A 22,278-nucleotide genomic window follows, 5' to 3' on the forward strand; every position below is an offset into this window, starting at 1 on the left:
CATTTTCTGCAACACAATTATTTCTGGTCTCCGATTCTCTGCGAAAACAACTGGCGCTGGGTGGCTGAGTATTTCCTTCTCACACTCCGGTTGCAACGCTGCACTTTATATTGAGCAAACTGGGCTTTGGCGTGGGCAGAGCAACAATGAGCAACGCGCCACCAAGGCGCTTTACTCCCCGTAGCAGTATTACTACTCGTCCCTTATTTACGCTGGGCGGATTCCCCACCCCGAGAGAAACTCCCGGAGCTGCAGAAGGGAAGGCTTAGCGCTGCGCGGCGCGCGTTGCTTTCCGAGAAACGGTCCCCCTTTTGGTCAACTCGAACTGCAAAGAGTCGCTCGCCCGTTTGGGGGCTCTCCGGGGCCGCTTTCCCAGGCTCGGGACTTGGAGCCAAACGACCGTCATTGCTTCAAGGAAGCAACCCGAAGCAACATGGCCGCGTCCCTTTGCAAGGTGCTGGTCAGCCAAGCGTGGAGATCCCTTGGCTCTCCCGGAGGGAGGAGGATCCTGGCGCGGTAAGGACTCTCGCGTCGCCTGGGAGCAGCTTCCCAAAGGCTGGAGGGGGGCTGAAAAGTTCCTTCGAAGCCAAAGAGTTGCCTCACCTCCCAGTGCATTTTCCAACGTTTAAGACTGCCCCGATTATAGGGACAAGCCTGACTCTGTCCCCCTTTCCTTCCTAAAATATATATAATGCCAAACAAGAGTCAGTCAGAAGAGAGGGGGTTTATTGCAATCTCCAAATGCACCAAATGCAAGAGAGGAATGCAAGATTCCGCAGACTATATTGGGGTTCAGCAAAGAGACACCCCAAAGTTTGCTTCCTCTTGTCAATTAATAGTATTCTTGCAGCTGGGAGCAGATAAACCTGAGCATTTGCCCCAAAAAGGAATTCCCCGATTATAGGGACAAGCCTGACTCTGTCCCCACTTCCTTCCTAAAATATATATAATGCCAAAAAAGAGTCAGTCAGAAGAGAGGGGGTTTATTGAAATCTCCAAATGCACCAAATGCAAGAGAGGAATGCAAGATTCCGCAGACTATATTGGGGTTCAGCAAAGAGACACCCCAAAGTTTACTTCCTCTTGTCAATTAATAGTATTCTTGCAGTGGGGGGGGCAGGTAACCTGAGCATTTGCCCCCCAAAAGGAATTCCCCGATTATAGGGACAAGCCTGACTCTGTCCCCACTTCCTTCCTAAAATATATATAATGCCAAAAAAGAGTCAGTCAGAAGAGAGGGGGTTTATTGCAATCTCCAAATGCACCAAATGCAAGAGAGGAATGCGAGATTCCGCAGACTATATTGGGGTTCAGCAAAGAGGCACCCCAAAGTTTGCTTCCTCTTGTCAATTAATAGTATTCTTGCAGTGGGGGGGGCAGGTAACCTGAGCATTTGCCCCCCAAAAGGAATTCCCCGATTATAGGGACAAGCCTGACTCTGTCCCCACTTCCTTCCTAAAATATATATAATGGCAAACAAGAGTCAGTCAGAAGAGAGGGGGTTTATTGCAATCTCCAAATGCACCAAATGCAAGAGAGGAATGCGAGATTCCGCAGACTATATTGGGGTTCAGCAAAGAGGCACCCCAAAGTTTGCTTCCTCTTGTCAATTAATAGTATTCTTGCAGTGGGGGGGGGGCAGGTAACCTGAGCATTTGCCCCAAAAAGGAATTCCCCGATTATAGGGACAACCTGACTCTGCCCCCCTTCCTTCCTAAAATATATATAATGGCAAACAAGAGTCAGTAAGAAGAGAGGGGGTTTATTGCAACGTGTGGACGCAGACCGAATGCAAGAGAGGAATGCGAGATTATATTGGGGTTCAGCAAAGAGACACCCTAAAGTTTACTTCCTCTTGTCAATTAATAGTGGGCAGTATTCTTGCATTCTTAACCTGAGCATTTGCCCCAAAAAGGAATTCCCCGATTATAGGGACAACCTGACTCTGCCCCCCTTCCTTCCTAAAATATATATAATGGCAAAGAAGAGTCAGTAAGAAGAGAGGGGGTTTATTGCAATCTCCAAATGCACCAAATGCAAGAGAGGAATGCGAGATTCCGCAGACTATATTGGGGTTCAGCAAAGAGACACCCCAAAGTTTGCTTCCTCTTGTCAATTAATAGTGGGCAGTATTCTTGCATTCTTAACCTGAGCATTTGCCCCAAAAGGGATTCACCTGGCAGGAGGTTCTCATTGTTTGACAGGCACAGATTTTGCAAGGGATCTTAAGATTTGGGTGTGGTGAAGATTAAGGCTTGTTTTTATCCCTACCGATTTTTTTTATTATGTAGCTGGTGGTCACTGTGGCAATATGAAGTCTGTTCTTCTTTCATATATTCATGAAGAAACTCTATGTAAAAGTGGGGGAAGTCGCCGGCTGTGAGCGCCGTATAATAATTTTTTAGGTAGTAATTGGAGTGTGTGAATAGGGCTGGCCCGTTGGAATTGGCCTCTTTATGATCCAATGGACAATTTTGGAGCAATTTTGTGTTGTTGCTCCGAATGGGTGTTCCCCCAGTCAAGACAAGCCCGCAGCCAGGATTCGAACTTGGCACAGGAGAAAGAAGGCTTTGGGAAGTTTGGAGAAGCCACTCTTGGCATGCAATGTGCTGCCAAAGTGGAAGTTCATGAAGTGGGTGGACAGTCCTATTTTGATCCACACTTCGTGAGCAATACTAATTAATGATCATATTAATACAGTGTTTCTCAACCTTGGCGACTTTAAGTCCTGTGGACTTCGACTCCCAGAATCCCACAGCCAGCGCAGGTGCGCTGGCTGTGGGATTCTGGGAGTTGAAGTCCACAGGACTTAAAGTCGCAAAGGTTGAGAAACACTGTATTAAGATAATAATAAATACTGGGAAATGCAATGTTCTCTGTACATGGCATGTCTCGGAGAGGGCTTTCCGTTGTTTTTTGCAACCTAGTGAATGAACCTATTGCTTTGAAGCCAACGACCATTTTAATAATAGAAAACTCAAGCAAACTTGTGAAGGCCCAGAAATCCTTTAATGCAAGATCGGGGAAGTAGTAGCCGAAGAGGAATTGGATAGAAAAGAACAGAGAAAAATTGGGGAGGAAAAATTGCATCCAAAAATGAAAAAAAACACAAAAATCAAAAGTGAACTCTTTTAGCAATATAGACAGCATGCTACAATACAACGTTGAAGGTAGAGGAAGATACTTGTTGTGTGTGTGTGTGCGTGTCTGAGGAACCAGTTTATTCCAATGGGATTAGCCCACCCTACCTGTGCCAGCAACAACAGGCATGCTGTGAACCCTGTCAGTCAAGGAAATTCAGGCAGAGGGTTCCAGAAGAAGAGATTCTTTTGCTGTGGCATGTGCCCTCTGGAACATCCTGCCCCTCCAGATGCAATCTGCCCCCACTCTTCTGGCCTTCCATAGCAATAGCAATAGCAGTTAGACTTATATATCGCTTCATAGGGCTTTCAGCCCTCTCTAAGCGGTTTACAGAGTCAGCGTATTGCCCCCAACAACAATCCGGGTCCTCATTTCACCCACCTCGGAAGGATGGAAGGCTGAGTCAACCTTGAGCCGGTGTGATTTGAACCGCCGAACTGCAGAACTGCAGTCAGCTGAAGTAGCCTGCAGTGCTGCATTTAACCACTGTGCCACCTCGGCTCTATCTTCTGAAAGGCTTGAAGACCTGGCTCAGCCAGTTGGTCTGCAGCTCCGTTGGGGGGGGAATGGCGTCTTGGAGGTGCTTAAAGGATTAGTCAGATGCTACCTCCTCCTCCTCATGCCCACTTTACTCTCTTCCTTCCATCTTGGTTAATTGAGTTTTCACTGAATTTTAAATACATGGGTTTTATTTATTACTTTAAGGCTTAATATCATATTTTAATTATATAACTCTAAGCTGTCCAGACTCACCTCAGCAAGATAAGCGACATAGAAATTTATCAATCGATCAATAAAATCAATAATGAATAAATAAAATCAACAATAACACACCAAATAAATTGAAATTAAAAGTTTGTTATGACACACCAAATTGCAAAGCAGCCACTACAGTTTAGCCTGTGTTGCGCAAACGTAGCTTGTGTAATTTTAATTTATTTGGTGTGTTGTGTTGATTCACTGATGCTTGTGGAGATATAAGAGGTAATGAAAAAGAAAGATTAAGGTACAGTTGCAGACTCCACCCAAATACAGTATGTCAAATAATCTTTGCTTGTTCAAGTTTTCTCAGTGCTACCAAAGGAATCCCTGCAGTTCAGGATGATTATGTCTTTTAAGAGAGTGATCATGACTCTGTGTTTGATCTACTATTGAAAGCTATCTGATTTTTTTCCTCCCATTTCTATTAACTTTCATATTAAAAACATTAATTTGGGCTCAAGATGAACATTAATTGTTGTGGAGAAGCTCTAACAGAAGTGTAGATATCAAAATTGCATTAGGTTTATTCCATATCAGGGCTCATTTATGATGAGAGCTGAGATGGCGCAGTGGTTAGGATGCAGTACTGCAGGCCACTTCAGCTGACTGTTATCTGCAGTTCAGTGGTTCAAATCTCAAGATTCAAGGTTGACTCAGCCTTCCATCCTTCCAAGGTGGGTGAAATGAGGACCCAGACTGTGGGGGCGATATGCTGACTCTGTAAACCGCTTAGAGAGGGCTGAAGCGGTATATAAGTCTAACTGCTATTGCTATGATGATAGTGTCAGCGTTCCAAGTATCATGTAGAATTAAATCAGAGTCCAAGGCAAAACGATCCTTAAAGTTCCAATTTAATAAAGCAGACATCTTAGCACATCTGTGTTAATCCCAATTCTGGAAATGACATCAGAATTCCACCCAGTTAAAAGTTCATGATCTTGTCCCCACACCCACAATCCATCACATGGTCCAATCTTCTTCTTCCACGCTGGCATCCACACCCAGCTTCTTCCTGTCAGGTGTACTGGTGCGGAGACAAAAGACGACCTTGGCTTCTAGTAAAGAATGAAAAACAATACATTCCACAATCCTACTCCTGTCTATTCCCCCCTCCCACCGACTACACTAATGAAACAGCATAATGAAATAAGAGAAAGTGTGGCAGGCCAAAATTCTAAAAGGAATATAATTGCAGGCCTGACAGATAGATTATACGTTTTGCTAGAATTTTCATCATTACCTTCTGGTGTAGAGGGCAAGCTGTGTTGATTTATGAGAGGTAAAATTGTTAAGGAAAAACAGTAAAGAATCTTCTGGTGATTTATACATACAGATAGTCCTTGGTTAATGAATCTTGGGACCTGAATTTTTGCAGTTGTAAATCGTGACATCATCTGCAAGTTTCCTTGTTCTTTTCCGTGTCGAGTTTGCTTGTAGGAAGCTGGCAGGGAAGGACACAAACGGCAATCATACGACTTCAGAGCACTGTAACCATAAGTGTGGGCTGGTTGCCAAGTGCCCAGATTGTGATTGTGTGACTGTGGGGGTGCTAGAATTTAAAGACTGGTTGTGCGACTGTTACTTTTTTGCTGAATGTCTGTAGCTAAATAACTGTTGTTACTGAGGACTAACTACAACTTTTATTAGGATATAATCTTCCGTACAGACCACTCCATGTCGCTGCATATGTGAATAACTCAAATGTTTGTTTGTTTTTTAAAAAAAATGAAAAGTAGCAAAGTCTTCTGTACAGTTTAAGTTAATTTGGGTTCTCCTGTTCGAACACCCTAAATCATGGGTTGTCAACCTGGTCTCTGCCGCCCACTAGTGGGCGTTTCGGGATTCCAGGTGGGCGGTAGGGACATCGGACGTTAAAACCTCCTTTTGAGCGAGTGGGCAGGCGCGAGCGCAGACATCAATAAACCGAAGTGCGCACGCACGCAAACAAGCAAACACGTGGGAAGAGGAAGGGGAGGAGTGGAAACTGACAGCAGGAACAGGGAGACGCAGAGCAGAGCAGTTGCAAAATAGGAGAAAGAAAAGTTATAGGCAGGAGAGAGTTGATGTTGGCTAATAATAATAAGTGGGCTAACTAGATCAGCCTTACTTTTGTACGTTGCCCTAAGGAAGGTAAAAAAAAAGGAGATAAAAAGGAAAAGATTAAAAAAAAATAACAAAAAAAGGGAAGAAAAATGGAGAAAAGGGGATAAAATAAAGGAGGAGAGTAAGCAGTGTTTAGTCTGGCTCATAAATTAAGTTTTGTTATCTTGTAAAATAAAAGAAAGAAATAAGTAAAGGAAGGAGAAGGAGAAAATAAAAAAAGGGAAAAAGAGATCCTTGATATAGTGAAATACTATAAGAAAGGTAAAGAAGAAGAAGGCAGGAAAAGGAATTTTGTTTTGATGGTGACACTTAATAAAAATTGGCACCTAATACAGCATTGTTTTTGGTGTTTGTAATAAAAGGGAAAAGAGGAGGGGAAAAAGTGTGGAGTGCAGATCAAAACGTAAGAGTAAAAGTAGTTGTTAAATTGTGAAACAAATTCAGAACCCAGGTCTGAAAAAAAGAAATATGCTCATGTTCTGCACTTGCGCAAAAACTGGTGGGCGGTAAGGAAATTTTTCCATCAAGAAAGATCCATTAGTGGGCGGTAAGCAGGGGTGGGTTTCAACCGGTTCGCGGCGGTCCCTGCGAACCGGTTGGTCGCCGAACCCGGAAGTAAGTAACTTCCAGGAACGGCGAAGGGCGTGCCCGCCCGCCCGCAGTCCTTACCCGGTTTTGACGAGTTCTGCGCTTCCACGCATGCGCAGGACGCATATAGTGCCTGCGCGATAGTCCAGGAGCAGCTGGAGCATCATGCAGACACTAGTACGCATGCGTGCACCGCGCGCGTGCACGAGGACGCCGCTGGCCCCGTTCCAACCGAACCGGTTGGAACGGGGCGAGAAACCCACCCCTGGCGGTAAGTAAAAAAAGTTGACTACCACTGCCCTAAATAGTGTAGTCATATGATGATAAAATATGGCTTATATCTATTAATGTTCAGCTCCACTACTATCTTAAAACTTTGTCAGTCCTTTTTTTTAAAAAATTGTTGTGCAAGGTTCTACTTTTGTCCTGTGGTAGGTGGTGGAGGAAAGTTGGAAAGGAACTGGTTTGTCAATCATAGCTTGGAACATTTTTTTGGTAGTACCAAAAACATAAAGATAAAAACAACTGAAAGATTAAAAACCTTGAAACATTAAAAAAAAAAAAACCCACAAAAGTAAAGTTCAAAATGTTTATCGTTTGAAAGTACACATAAATTTAATAGACAGAATTTAAACAAAACCGTGACTTTTTAAGTGGTATGTTTAATTTTATTTTTTAAAGCAACCTTCAGAGCGAAAATAATGATTCAACACGCCTGGAACCCTCCTCAGCCAAAACATTAATGGACATAGGAATTCGAAAGATATTTACTTCGGACCATGACATCTTACGGCAAAGTGTAAGAAAATTCTTCCAGGAAGCTGTGGTACCGTATCATGGAGAGTAAGTGAAATGCACAAAATCCCGTTTCTCATTTTCTCTCTCTCATGTTTGAAATAATTTTATGCTGCTTGCCGTGGTGGAGAACTATAACTAACAATAACTAAGGTAAGCACTTCTATAGGGTTAATAACAGCTTTAGAGCCGTGGCACGACAAAACCACGCTCGTCAAAATAGCGGTGATAAAATCGCGTCGCTAAAACCACGACATCATCACCGCAACGTCATCACCGCCGCGACAGAAGGGCGGTTTAAAACAGCGCGGCGGCAGAAAGCGGATTTAAATTAAGGTAAGGGTTAGGATTAGGTTTAGGGGTTTGTTTTAGGGTTAGGTTTAGGGTTAGGGTTAGGTTTAGGATGCTGAGTGCTTGGGAATGCGCGGATTTGCCCTCCGTGATTATGTCATCGCAGTAGGGTCGCGTTTTTCCTTAGCGTTTCGAACGGCGCGAATTAGTCTTCACGCTTATGTCTCCGCGGATAAGGGCTTCGCGGATTTGTGGTGGAACCCTTTAGAGCTACTAGTGGTTTTCTCTGAAAGAAAAGATTTTTCCTCCATGCATACATCCAGGTGCTGTCGACCCAATTACATCGCATTATGTCTGCTGTCTTGAAAATGGGGGAGTAAGTAAGTAAGATCTTTATTACGGTCAAAGACCAGCAATATACATTTGTCTTTACACTATATTAAAAATACTAACATTAAAATATAATTGATTGACATTAAAAAGTGGATAATAACATAATGGTCCAAAGATTGTTAAAGGTATGTCCAGATAATTGGTACAAGATGGTACTATATTTCTGTAGCCAATTTTTTTCTTATGGACATTACAGCAGCACAGAACTTGGCCACTGCAGACGTGGCAGCCGGGTTATTGTCCTGGAGGAGGAAGCCTAGATAAACATTGTCTGCCCTCCCTGGCAATCTCTCTAATAAGGGGAGACTATGTGCAGACCTACAAGCTCTGTGTAGCTCGCAGTGTAATAGTACATGTGAATTATCTTCCACTCCTCCTTTACCACATATACAAACGGGTGGAATGGAAAATACACTGCCATTTAAGGCTGCATCAGATTTAATTCGATGATATAAGGCAAATTAACTAATCTCAACTACATGAGCCTCACTGAATTAACTATTTATGTATCTCAGCAGACATCTAAACTATTGCTGTATTGTTGTTTTTTTAAATAAAAAAATAGTTCGCACTATTGTTGGCTTTAATAAATGACACCTTATCTTATTTACTAACGAAGATGACCTTATAAAAATTGCAATATTCTTTTTTTTTAATTATAAATTTTTATTTTAAACACATAAGCACATCAACAGAAACAAACACATAACTTAAAAACAACATAGGAACAATAAGTTCCATCGTATATCATACAGCAGTTCCGAATCGGTTTCTTTGCAGTTAGTGTTTTCCCTACTATACATTTCTATCTTGCGTTCATAATCTCCTTGTTCGTTATCCATTTTATGTACAATTCTTTATTTATTTATACTTAGCTGCTTATGACCAAATATTATTTACCTATATTATGCTTTATATTTTTACTGTCATTTATTCTCTTACATAGAGATTATAGATATACATTCACATAATTATTCTTTTTCTTTGCCATTCTTATATTATTATTATCCCATTTGGAAGGTTATAAGGTATAGTTTGGAATGCTTTGTTTACCATCCTTTGCACCTGCTAACACACCACCTTGTTTTCTCTTTCTTTTCTTTTCTCCCTCCCTTCCTTCTCTACTTCCTTCCTTCCTCCTCTCCTTCCCCTTCTTCCTTCCCTTACTTCTCCCCTACTCCTACCCTCTGTTTTCTCCTTCCTACCCTCTCTCCTTCTCTTTCTCTCCCTCCCACCCACCTCTCCTTACCTCTTTCTTCTTCCCCTACCTCTCCTCCTTTTCTCTTTCTTTTCTTTTCTCCTTCCCTTCCTTCCCCACTTCCTTCCTTCCTCCTCTCCATCCCCTTCTTCCTTCCCTTACCTCTCCCCTACTCCTACTCTCTTTCTTCTCCTCCTCCTTGCAATATTCTTATCTGGGAATAGAGTCCAGTTTACACAGTGGAACATGCTTTTGGGTAAAAGTCCAAAAGTACTGATTAGGCATCTGCTTCCCTATTACTTTTTATGTCTTTATATACTGGATCAAGATTGTGCTTCTTACCAACTGTTTTTCAATATGGATTGAAAGATAAACGGTGCACAAAAACACATTCTGCTTCTCCAGTGATTGCTCAGCAGGAATTCTAGAAACCTTTTCTATCATGGCTCCTGTGGGCAATGCTGATAAAAAAAATAGTTGAAATAATTCCAGCAGATTTTCCTCATCTTGTTTTCATTGATTTCTCGCTCAGCTGGAGGTGAGGCCTGATTTGTGGAAGATTTTTTTGTGCATTCCAGTGATTTAAGACACTGAGATGTACTTTAGCTCCAAACTGCTGTTTCTGCTAAGCCAAACGTAGAGTTCATCGTAGTGGATGAATTTAAAAATCTACTATCTTTTACATCACCTCTTTATATTAGAGGTAGCCTTTGTTTGGCAATAATTAAGGCAGTGTTTCTCAACCTTGGCCACTTGAAGATGTCCGGACTTCAACTCCCAGCATTCGCTGGCTGGGGAATTCTGGGAGTTGAAGTCCGGACATCTTCAAGTGGCCAAGGTTGAGAAACACTGAATTAGGGCTAGAATTTCTACGCTAACTGATGTGGTCATAAAATGCAATATCACATGACTGCAGTGCTTAGCTACGGCAATCCCAGCAGTCCTAAGTTTCCATTGTTCAATAGCCCTGCTGCGCAGTGGTTAGAATACAGTATTGCAAGCAAACTCTGCCGACAGCCTGGAGTTTGATCCTGACAGGACTCAAGGTTGACTCAGCCTTCCATTCTTCCAAGGTCGGTACAATGAAGAGTCAGATTGTTGGGGGGCAATATGCTGATATTATACAGCATCCCGAGAGTGCCGTGGAGCACTATCAAGCAGTATATAAGTCTTAATAAGAGCCGAGGTGGCGCGGTGGTTAGGGTGCAGTACTGCAGGCCACTTCAGCTGACTGCTATCTGCAGTTCAGCGGTTCAAATCTCACCGGCTCAAGGTTGACTCAGCCTTCCATCCTTCCGAGGTGGGTGAAATGAGGACCCAGACTGTGGGGGTGATATGCTGACTCTGTAAACCGCTTAGAGAGGGCTGAAAGCCCTAGGAAGCGGTATATAAGTCTAACTGCTATTGCTATTGCTATTAAGTCTGATTCTAGTGCTAGTGCCACCCAAGGACTTGGGTACTTGAGAGACCGCCTGCTGCCAATTACCTCCCAAAGACCCGTTAGATCTCACAGGGTCAGCCTCCTCCGGGTTCCGTCCACCAGCCAATGCCACCTGGCTACCACCCGGGGGAGGGCCTTCTCTGTAGCAGCTCCGGCCCTTTGGAATGAACTCCCCGCGGAGATCCGGACCCTCACCTCTCTCCAGGCCTTCCGGAAAGCCGTCAAAACCTGGCTGTGCCGGCAGGCCTGGGGTTGATGAGTTCCCCTCCCCTCTTGACTGGTATGACTGTGTGATTTTCGTGTATTTTAATTATGTGTATTGTGTTAATGTTCCCTTTCCCCACTGAGTTGTTCGCCACCCTGAGTCCCTCCTGGAGAAGGGCGGCATACAAATAAACCAAATACAATACAATACAATACAAGGACTGTGCAGGTTATTAAGTGAAGATTTCTGACTTCTTGCCAGTTTGTTTGTGGGAAAGTTGCAAATTATGATCACATAAACAGAATAGAACAGAATAACAAGAGTTGGAAAGGACCTTAGAGGTCTTCTAGTCCAACCTTCTGCTCAAGCAGGAGATTCCATACTGTTTCAGACAAATGGTTCCTCAATCTCTTCTTCAAAACCTCCAGTGTTAGAGCATCCACAGCTTCTGGAGGCAGGTTGTTCCACTGATTAATTATTCTGTCAGGAAATTTCTCCTCAGCTGTAGCTTCGTTTCCTCCTTGATTATTTCCATCCATTGCTTCTGGGTCTACCTTCAGATGCTGTCATATGTTTGAATGATGTCTGAATGAGTGGTCGTTAAGCAAAAACTACCGTATTTTTGCGGACTATAAGAAGCACCGGAGTATAAGACGCACCATGATTTTGAAGAGGTAATTTTTTAAAAAAAGTTTTTGTACTCTGCAGGCCTCCCAAACCCTCTGCACACCTCATTTTTTTTTAAAAAAAGGGGGGGGCATGCAGAGTCTTTGGGAGGCTTGTAGAGTGCTCCTGGGGGGTGGGGCAAAAATGAGCAAAAATGGCCCATTTTTTGCAAAAGAAGCAGAGCTTTGGGAGTCTTGTAGAGTACTCCTGAGGGCTGGGGGGGGGATGAGAAAAAAACGGGCCATTTGTTTGCAAAAAAATAGGTATGCAGAGGCTTTGGGAGGCTTGTAGAGTGCTCCTGCGGGCTGGGGGGGGGGGCAAAAACAAGCAAAAACAGCCCATTTTTTGCTCATTTTTGCCCACCCCCTAGGAGCACTTTGCTAGCCTTCCAAATCCTCTGCACGTCCATTTTTGCAATGCGGACGGAGTTTCGGTTGGCCAAAAATGCTGTATTCAGTGTATAAGACGCACACAGATTATCACCCTCTTTTCTGGAGGAAAAAGGTGCGTCTTATACTTCGAAAAATAGGGTATGTGTATGTATGTGTATGTACAATTAACCTAATATAATTGATGGTATAGTTTGTCTTCGGAAGTTGTTCAGCTGATTTAAAATGTCAAACTTAATGATTAAAGTTATTTGGTTTTGGTAAACACAAAATGAAATTACCTATTCTGGCTTAATTTTTTGCTTTAAGAACGTTACTGTGAATTTAACGAATAATGGTATAAACTTGATTTAACTCAATGGGTAAACCTGTCCAATGTATGCAGTCTTTTTTATGTATGCTGTATTCTAAATATCTTTCCCCCAAAATAATCAAGCTTGCATTTTTAATAAATAAATTATTATGCACCAATTTAACCCCCATACCTTTAACCTTAAACTGTCTACCGTGGACCTTACGCATTTCTTAAGAGGTCCGTAGAGGGGAGGGGGGCGTGCGTAAACGCACCAGCACGACTATCATCCCTGTCCTACTGTCCCCATTTATATGTCCTCGTTTTATGTGTTTATGGCCGTGGCACAACAAAACTGCAGTCCACTAAAGCGCGACCGACGAAAGCGCGTACGTGACATCATCATCAGCGCGACAAATACGACCGCAGAGAAAAAAGGGCACTTTAAAAAGCGCTTTTAAAGCAAGCCGATTCACGTAAAGGTAAGGGTTAGGTTTAGAGTTAGGGTTAGGTTAAGGGTTAGGGTTAGGTTTAGGGTTACGTTAAGCGTTAGGGTTAGGTTTAGGGTTAGGTTAAGGGTTAGCGTTAGGTTTAGCGTTAGGTTAAGGGTTAGGTTTAGGGTTAGGTTTAGGGTTAGGTTTAGGGTTAGGTTTGGGGGGGTTAGGTTTAGATTTACGCGTTAATTTTAAGTTTACCGCTCACAGCGTGCTGTTTTCGTCGCACTGTGATGACGTCATGTACGCGCTTTCGTCGAGCGCGCTTTAGTCTACCGCGGTTTTGTGGTGGAACCATTTATGGCTATGTTTGGCTTATTTATATCCATTTATTTGTGCCATTTTTTTCCATGTGTTTTCATACTTGTTTCCTTGTACTTGTTGACAAATAAATAAATAAGTAAATTTATATTTCTGTGATTTTACTTTTTTTCTTTTCTTTTTTTTTGTAGATGGGAAAAAGCTGGTCAAGTAAGCAGAGAGCTGTGGGAAAAAGCCGGACAGCAGGGTTTGCTTGGTATCAATATATCAGAAGAAAAAGGAGGCATCGGAGGGGATCTTCTCTCTTCAGCAATCGTTTGGGAAGAGCAGTGAGTTTTTCTTTTCTTTCCTTTACAAATTTTTTTCCTGCAATTACCGTATTTTCCAAGACTATAAGACGCAAAAAAAAAGAGGGTGGCAATCTGGGTGCGTCTTATGCACTGAAGACAGTATTTTTGGCCTCCCGAAACCCAGCCCCCTTTGCCAAAATGGCCATGCATAGCCTTTAGGAGGCTTCCAGAGTGATCCTGGGGGCTGGGGAGAACAGAAATGAGCAAAAAAAAGGGGGCAATTTTTTTGCTCAATTTTGCCGAGCCTCCAGAAGCACTCTATAAGCCTCGTAAAGGCTATGCATGCCCTTTTTTTTGATTAAAAAAAACGGGGCCGTTTTTGCGAAAAACAGGTCATTTTTGGGAGATCTGCAGAGTACAAAAACTTTTTTTTTAAAAATGTGCCTCTTCAAAATCTTCGTGCATCTTATAGTCCGGTGCGTCTTATACTCCGAAAAATACGGTACTGCTTTTTCCTCCTTATTTCCTCTGACGGCTATATCTTAAAATTTGGTCTTCGTGGTGACATAATTCATTGACAACAAAGACATATTTTGGATTTAGGCAAAACTGAGTAAGTTGGATAGGAATTTTCATGGTGATAAATTCATTACTATTTTAAGAGCGTTCCTCCACGTTCTTCTCAGCTATAGTCACTGTTGCCACTTTACACAGACCTCTGTTGCTGCTGTTGCCTTTCATCTCTCTTTTTCTTGGATCAGGATTATCTTCCTACGTCACATGCAAATGCAAGATCCCGAAGTGATCACAGAGCAAACATCCCTCTCCTTTTCTTTTGGCATCACACCTTTCGTTCTGCCCTATCCAGCTGAACTCCTTCATTCATCACTCCACAATATTCTCCCTTTTGCAATCCATATTGGTCTGCTGGCGGCAAAAACTAGAAGGGGACATCATTTTGCATTATAGAGATAGAGGCAAGAAGTATGAGTTTCAGAGAAAGATAAGTAGGTTGGTTTAATGAACAAAAGCGAGGGTTATTGGATGAGAAAGACTGGATGGGCATAATCAACACTGCGTGTTTGTTTTCCTTTCGTTTCCAAGCCAAAGCAAACTAGATTTTTCATTCTTTTCCTTGCAATCTTAAATCCTTAAAAAATAATAATAATAAACCTAGCTGAAGATATTTCCCTCACTAAATTCATCCAAACATTTGTTCTTTAGCTGGAAAGTATTTGTGCATAACATATTTGGTCTGAGAGCCGAGGTGGCGCAGTGGTTAGAGTGCAGTACTGCAGGCCACTTCAGCTGACTGTTAGCTGCAGTTCGGCGGTTCAAATCTCACCGGCTCAAGGTTGACTCAGCCTTCCATCCTTCTGAGGTGGGTGAAATGAGGACCCAGACTGTGGGGGCGATATGCTGACTCTGTAAACCGCTTAGAGAGGGCTGAAAGCCCTAGGAAGCGGTATATAAGTCTAACTGCTATTGCTATTTAAGTTAGTGTAAGTGTGAATCAAGCCATGGTGGCTTATATGTTGAAGAATAGACTATTTTACTAGAGGCTTAGTACAAAAAGAATCTTGGAATAGAATGCAAAACCTGAGCAACACAAAACGGCAAAGATCACAGTGAATGGAACACTTTCCACAAGGCTTTCAATTTGCAAAGGCTCAAGGTATGGATGTTCATTCTCCCTTTTATTATTTGCAATTGCACTGAAAGTCTTATCCAATAAGATCTAAAAAGATAAGCGGATAAACAGGATCAAAATTCATGGAGAGGGGCACGAAGTGAAATGTTATGTTGGTGATATAGTATAATTATGAAACCACTAAACTCCGTAATAGGAATGTTTTTGAATGAGCGACATGAATCTCTTGTTTTATGGAACCCTCCAAAATGTAACTAACAAAACCAGCTTTTCTCAGGATTCTATGAGAGGCAACATATTGCAATTGAAAATAAATAAATGCCGTTTCTGAACTTTGCACTGCATTGCTAGTAGGCAATGCTAGACTTGTAGTGGTGGGGATTTATATGCACTATGATTCAGCTGCCATGCCGGCCCTGACAGTGTCAGGTGTTCCTTCATTTAATAATCAGGAAAGAAACCACTCAACTCCATGCTTAGAATTAAGTGTACTTTTACTAATTACAAACGATGAGTAGCAAAGCAAAGCTGAGTCTGAGTAAATTGGCGCGAAAGCGATAGGTATCATGTGTAATTCAATCCCCTCCCCTTGGCAACCCATTTCATAGTCCAATAATAATTCACCCAACCGTCAGATGGGAGATGTCTTCAAAAAGCATCATCAGGGTGGAATGCTGGACAGTTGGCCTTGGCGGGAAACTCCCTTCTTTAGCAATAGCAATAGCAGTAGACTTATATACCGCTTCATAGGCCTTTCAGGCCTCTCTAAGCGGTTTACAGAGTCAGCATATTGCCCCCAACAACAATCCGGGTCCTCATTTTACCCACCTCGGAAGGATGGAAGGCTGAGTCAACCCTGAGCCGGTGAGATTTGAACCGCTGACCTGCTGATCTAGCAGTAGCCTGCAGTGCTGCATTTAACCACTGCGCCACCTTGGCTCTTCTTCCACATGCGCAGCTCCTAATAACAATCCTCCAGTACATAATGATTCCCCTCCGAAATACCATGCTCCCCTCCCCGTTTCAATGGCAGCCGAAAAGCAGCAGAGGCTGACAGACAGTTTGCTGCTATCTATACTCATTGTATAGATTAGAAGCGATTGTATCGTTTTGTACTTTTTGCAATTTTTTATGCAAAGGTTTTCCTAAGATCTAAACCTTATTTCAAGGGTTCCTCCGGGGCGAAAGGTTGGAAAAAAGCTGATCTAAAATATGACATTGTAGGGCTAGTTCAATAATAATATTCTTCTTTGTAGTCGAAGTAAATTCAGGCACAAATCTTTGGTTTTTTTTAAATTCTTTTCTTTCCAGGATGTATGCTAATTGTACAGGCCCAGGATTTAGTCTTCATTCTGACATCGTCATGCCTTATATAGCAAACTATGGCTCAAAAGAGCAGATTGAAAGGTTCATTCCAGAAATGGCAGCAGGCAGATGTATTGGTGCGATAGCTATGACAGAACCTGGAGCTGGAAGGTAAGCACGTTCTTTAAGAATGCATACATTTTAGACCAGTGTTTCTCAACCTTGGCAACTTGAAGATGTCTGGACTTCAACTCCCAGAATTCCCCAGCCAGCGAATGCTGGCTGGGGAATTCTGGGAGTTGAAGTCCGGACATCTTCAAGTTGCCAAGGTTGAGAAACACTGTTTTAGACCTATGAGCATTAATAAGATTCCTAATAGATTTGCCTAGCAGAGGGCACATGTGATAGGTTGTTGGTGCTTCTCCCCACTACCACATTTCAATCCCCAGAGCAACCAACCCAAGATTATAAAGTGATGGATTATAAATGCAAAAATACCCAAAATATGTGGAACTATACTTCTATTTATCTCCTTTAAACCTCCCAAAGCTTGCGAACGAGCCAAGGATAGACTCCCAAATTTTGCAACAAAACTGGTAAAATACCTGGCACAAAATTGCAAAATTATGCTGGAGATGGGTGTGTTAAACCAATGCAATATATGTCATTTCCAGCCCTAAAACCCTCTGAACAGTCAAAAATGTAAAACAATTGGACCAACTTCCTTAAGTTCCACTGTTTGTATTATTTATTTGTATTTTATTGGTCTTGTATGCCGCCCACTCCCGAAGGACTCCGGGCGGCTTCCAATAAACAAGGGAAGGGGATAAATAGACAAATAACAACAATTTAAAATACACAACATTCACAGTTACCGTGGGGCTGGCTATTTCAACAGTCCCCCAGCCTGCCGGAGCAGCCAAATCTTAGTGGCTTTGTGGAAGTCCGGGAGGGTAGTAAGGGTCCGGATCTCCACGGGGAGCTCTTTCCAGAGGGCTGGAGCTGCAACAGAGAAGGCCCTCCCCCGGGGAGTCGCCCGCCGACATTGGCTGGCAGATGGGATCCGGAGGAGGCCTAGTCTGTGCGATCTGATTGGTCTATGGGAGGTAATTGGCAGGAGGCGGTCTCTCAGGTACCCAGGTCCGATGCCATGTAGGGCTTTATAAGTGACGACTAGCACCTTGAAGCAAGTCCGGAGACTAATGGGTAGCCAGTGCAGCTCGCGGAGGATAGGTGTAACGTGGGTGTACCTGGGTTCACCCACGATCGCTCGCGCGGCTGCGTTCTGGACTAGCTGAAGTCTTCGAACACTCTTCAAGGGCAGCCCCATGTAGAGCGCGTTACAGGAATCCAGTCTTGAGGTCACAAGAGATGTCTCTAGAGATGTGAGCAGCAGACTTCCTACTGTATTGTAGTGAGACTAGAAGCCAAGGGTCTGAAAATATTGCCTTTCCTTCCTACATAGAGTCCAAAGTTGGTGGGCATTTTGGTCAGTACAAAGTTTTGGGTGGAACTGTGAACCAGGAAGACAACATTTTTCGTCTTTCCTATTTTCACAGTAGAAACATTGGATGGAACCCAAATTTGTTCCTGATAAATAGAATCAAACGAACATCTTTATGTGTTAAATTCAACCCCAAGCTTGGGAGTTTTCTTGCAAGTTGTGAAACGTGTTCTTATGTACGCATTCTATCCACAATTATTTACCCCAACATAATTCCTCAGGGGGTCGGTGTTCTCGAACACTTGCAGCATTTCAATAAGGATGCCAACATTTTAAACATTTGATGATCTCGCAAAATTACATTTTCTCAAATCTATAGGATACTTTTTGTTTAATTTTGGAGACTCGCAGGTCCCCGTATGGTGCTCACAGGCACCGTGTGATCAATCCCTGACTTCTGTGGCTGTCTTCAGAATTTTTCAATAACAGTGTAAAAGAAGGAATTTAGAATCACTGTGGGAGATCATTTGCTGTTCCTCTTTCGGCTGGGAGACTCTATAAACGTTGTGCGTTTGCTATGTTGCATCAGTGTAAGAACTGTTTTCTTTTTAGTGATTTGCAAGGTGTGAAAACATTTGCAAAAAAGGACGGCAGTGATTGGATTCTAAATGGCAGTAAGGTATGTGAGACATTCTTTTCAGTTTGCTAAATGTATTATGCAGCCATTTGAGATCAGTGCTGAGAATTATGGGTTTGGCGTTCTACAACTTTTCAATCAGGCAATGCCAAATCATCACCTTTTCCATTTTGGATGAGGACTCCTGTTGCCAGAGTAACATGGTGACCGCAGCGGACTACTTGAAAACTCAATCAACTTAGCAGGTGCTTCTTTTGTTGGGGAACGCTATAGAAACATCTGAGGAATTTGGCCTTTTAATGCTGTAACATGGTTGGTCTGCAGAGGGTAACCAATGCTCAGATATTTCACAACTTAAAAGAGAATGGCCTCCCTGGTATGAAATTGCCCGGAGAGACCAAAGAGGCAAATAAAAAACTTGACTATAGTAGCGTATATAAAAGGGGAAAAAATGTCTTCTCCTCCTGGTGAGGGCATTGTTTAGGATTCAGGAAAAAAAAAATGTCAAAATGGATATTGCCAAATGCAATTGATGATGTTTACAATTACTGGATAGTTTTGTTAAATTTGCTTTTATTTTTCTTTGATGAGATTGTTCAGGAGACCAAGAAGGTTGTCTACCAATTGATAGAAAAATTGCTGCTACCAATTGATAGTATAGTTGTTATAAAATTACTAATTTTACAAGTGTTGTGAAAATTAAATACACTGCGTTATGTATTTGAGATTCAGATAGAAAGCTGATAGGGCAATATATATATACAGAAAGCCGATAAAGGAAGAGAGTCTGTGGCTTAGTGGCTAATATAACTGCCCAATATGTAATGCAGCCCAGGTTCGATTCCCAGTAAGGGTATGGCTAGCTGATGAGAGCTAAATAGCTTGAAATAGAGCTATACTAGTCTCCCTTTATTTATTTATCAGCACAAATGCAATATATGTATGTATGTATGTATGTATGTATGTATGTATGTATGTATGTATGCATGCATGCATGCATATATGTATATATGTATATATGTATATATGTATATATGTATATATGTATATATGTATATATGTATATATGTATATATGTATATATGTATATATGTATATATGTATATATGTATATATGTATATATGTATATATGTATATATGTATATATGTATATATGTATGTCTTTGGTTATTTGGGTTTTCTCCCGTGTAAAGTTGGATGTGTCTTATCATATATATATGATAACTTGTACTAGTTTGTAGTATATGGGTGTCTCTGCCTTTTGTAAAATGTTTACATTTTTACAACATAAAGATTTTTGCAAAAGTTTACAAATTTCCATTCAAGTCACACAAAATGGGATAAAAATATTTAATTTGATTCATATTTCATGTCATCCTTTCACCTACATGTAATTTAGAATGACTAGAAAGAGGAATGAAAGCAGGCCAACTTTTCATGAATGATTTAACACATGATATATTCCAAAGTTATAACCAAATCCTAAAGTAAGAAAATAGTGAAACAAGTCTTTTCTCCAGTCTCAGTTTCCTATCACATCCAATTTGACAATTTAATGAATTCTGTAATAGTTTCACTCATATTCCCTCAATTCAAAGTAAAAGTATGGGCTAATAATGCAGAATTGTAGGTGGAGAAAGGGGCAGAGAAGGTTTTAATGGATTCAGTATTTAAAGCATTAAATTTCAACACATATTTCTATGTGCTTCTTAGCTAAGTAATCCTCTGGAAAGTAAATATAGAATTGATAAAGAAGGCACCATAAATATCCCAAGGGAATGTACTTTTTACTAAATAAATCCACCTTAGTATTATATACCTTGAGAAAAATGCTTGACATCTATATTGTATGATTTATTTATTTACTGTATTTATATTCTACCCAAATCAATTCTGCGCAGTGAACCACTCAACTAGTATATACAGTTTAAGACATAATACAATTGTCCAAGCAAATTAAAATTAAATATTCAAGAAGCACCAGGACGAACTAAAGGCTAAATACCCACTGGGATAACAGAGATATAAATTGCTTCCTAAATGCAAAAAGGGAGGGAGATATCCTTCTTTCTGGGGTAGGGTGTTCCAAAGAGTAGGGGCCAACATTGAGAAGGCCTGTTGTGTGATCCCCTCACCACAGATCTCACAGAATATGGGTGACCCCCCAACTGGCCCCTTCTAGCTGTTTATACTGTCTGGGAAGGTTCTATTCTGGCATGGTTTGTATAACATAATCTGGTGCCGGTGCTGTTAGGGACGTTAATTCAAAGTAGTCACTTCAGCTGGACTCAAAAGCTAATTAGCACCCAGGATAGTAATTCCAAGGTGGACGCGATTCTACTGTAATGAGATTGTCTTGCCAGGAACTTTACCAGTACATGTTGAATTAGTTGTAGCTTCTAAGTGATCAGTGGTTCAAACATGAGCTCTTGTTAGTTCTCATTTGGGTCCACTTCTGGTTTCCGCTTTTAGATTCTGACTTTCTGTGACTTCAAAGGGTAATTATTTAAACTGGAAAAATTCACCTCGAGATAAGAAATGAATCCAAGAACTTAAAAGGAATGGCTGACTTTAAGGGACTAAGTCCTTAATAGGCAAGAAAACAAATTACAATAAACTTTAAACTTTAATAGTATTTGTATGCCGCCCACTCCCTAGGGACTCTGGGCAGCTCACAACAATAAAAACATTTAAAACATTTAAAATTACAGAATTAAAATCAACACAACATCCATTTCATCAGATGGGGCTGGGATAATCAACAGCCCCAGGCCTGCCGGAACAGCCAGGTCTTGGTCGCTTTACAGAAGGCTGGGAGAGTGGTAAGGGTCCGGATCTCAGCAGGTAGCTCGTTCCACAAGGCCGGTGCAGCTACAGAGAAGGCCCTCCCTCGGGGAGCCGCCAACCGGCATTGTCCGGTCGATGGCACTCGGAGGAGGCCCAACCTGTGTGATCTTATTGGTCGTTGGGAGGTAAATGGCAGGAGGCAGTCTCTCAGGTAGCCAGGTCCAATACCATGTAAAACAATTCAAGTATATTTCTCTGGTTTGTTGCAGGTGTTTATTACAAATGGTTGGATGTGTGATGTGGTTATTGTTGTGGCTGTTACAAACCGTGAAGCCCGTTCCCCTGCTCACGGAATTAGTCTTTTCCTAGTAGAAAATGGTATGGAAGGCTTCGTTAAAGGACGTAAGCTTGAAAAAATAGGACTTAAAGCCCAGGTGAGTCCCAGATACTGTAATTGCTCTAATAAGTATGGGTAGTAAACTCAGTGGAAATACATTTCAGTTATCATTGCATTAATTAGCAAGCTAGATACATTTGGCAAATGGCTGCAGAAGTCTTGTGTCCTAATCTTACAGTTCCTATAACAGTGTTTTTCACCTACTGAATGCCTGCCTGTGAGCTTTCTCTTGATAAACTATGGAATCCAACAGGATTGCTCAGCTGGATCCAGTGGCAGGAAGATTTGGCTACTCATGGCTTTGCCGCATTCAAATACAGGAAAGAGAGAGGAGAGGGGAGGGGAGCCAGAGGGGGGTTCCTACCAGTTCGCACCTATTCGGTAGAACCGGTTCGTCAAATCTACCGAACCGGTTAGAAGAGGTTCCACCAGTGGACCCGGAAAGCAGGCCACACCTACAGAAGAGGTTCCAACATTTTTTGAACCCCACCACTGGTCCTTGGATATGATTATTCTACACTATCATGCTCCTATTTATAAAACTCAGTGCCTCTGTGGAAGGCAAGGATGACTACTGCGTTTGTGGTGCAATCAGAACATTGCGTGTGTTGAAGTTGTTTTAACGCAAACCAAAGATGCCTTTTAACAAACAAGTTTACATCATATTCTTATGCATGCCAGTGCTGTGTGTGAGGTAATTTAAGGTGGTTCTGACAAGTGTCGTCGGCATCTTCATATCCGGTCACA

General features: G+C 42.0%; 1 protein-coding gene across 1 annotated transcript in view; it reads left to right on the forward strand.

Annotated features, from left to right (window-relative positions):
• The first annotated feature begins 229 nt into the window (after positions 1-229).
• Positions 230-22,278, forward strand: part of ACADL (acyl-CoA dehydrogenase long chain) — a 32,347-nt gene continuing 10,298 nt past the window's right edge. Inside the window, exons 1-6 of the mRNA XM_087706442.1 lie at positions 230-516; positions 7,276-7,437; positions 13,211-13,348; positions 16,272-16,436; positions 18,322-18,388; positions 21,404-21,568. Coding sequence (XP_087562568.1) covers positions 434-516; positions 7,276-7,437; positions 13,211-13,348; positions 16,272-16,436; positions 18,322-18,388; positions 21,404-21,568 — 780 coding nt within the window. The 5' untranslated portion in view covers positions 230-433. The remainder of the gene's footprint in view (positions 517-7,275; positions 7,438-13,210; positions 13,349-16,271; positions 16,437-18,321; positions 18,389-21,403; positions 21,569-22,278) is intronic.

This window comes from Thamnophis sirtalis, unplaced genomic scaffold (genome assembly GCF_051295495.1).
Source record: "Thamnophis sirtalis isolate CommonGarterSnake01/CBP01778 unplaced genomic scaffold, rThaSir2_p1.2 scaffold_1, whole genome shotgun sequence".
NCBI lineage: Eukaryota > Metazoa > Chordata > Lepidosauria > Squamata > Natricidae > Thamnophis > Thamnophis sirtalis.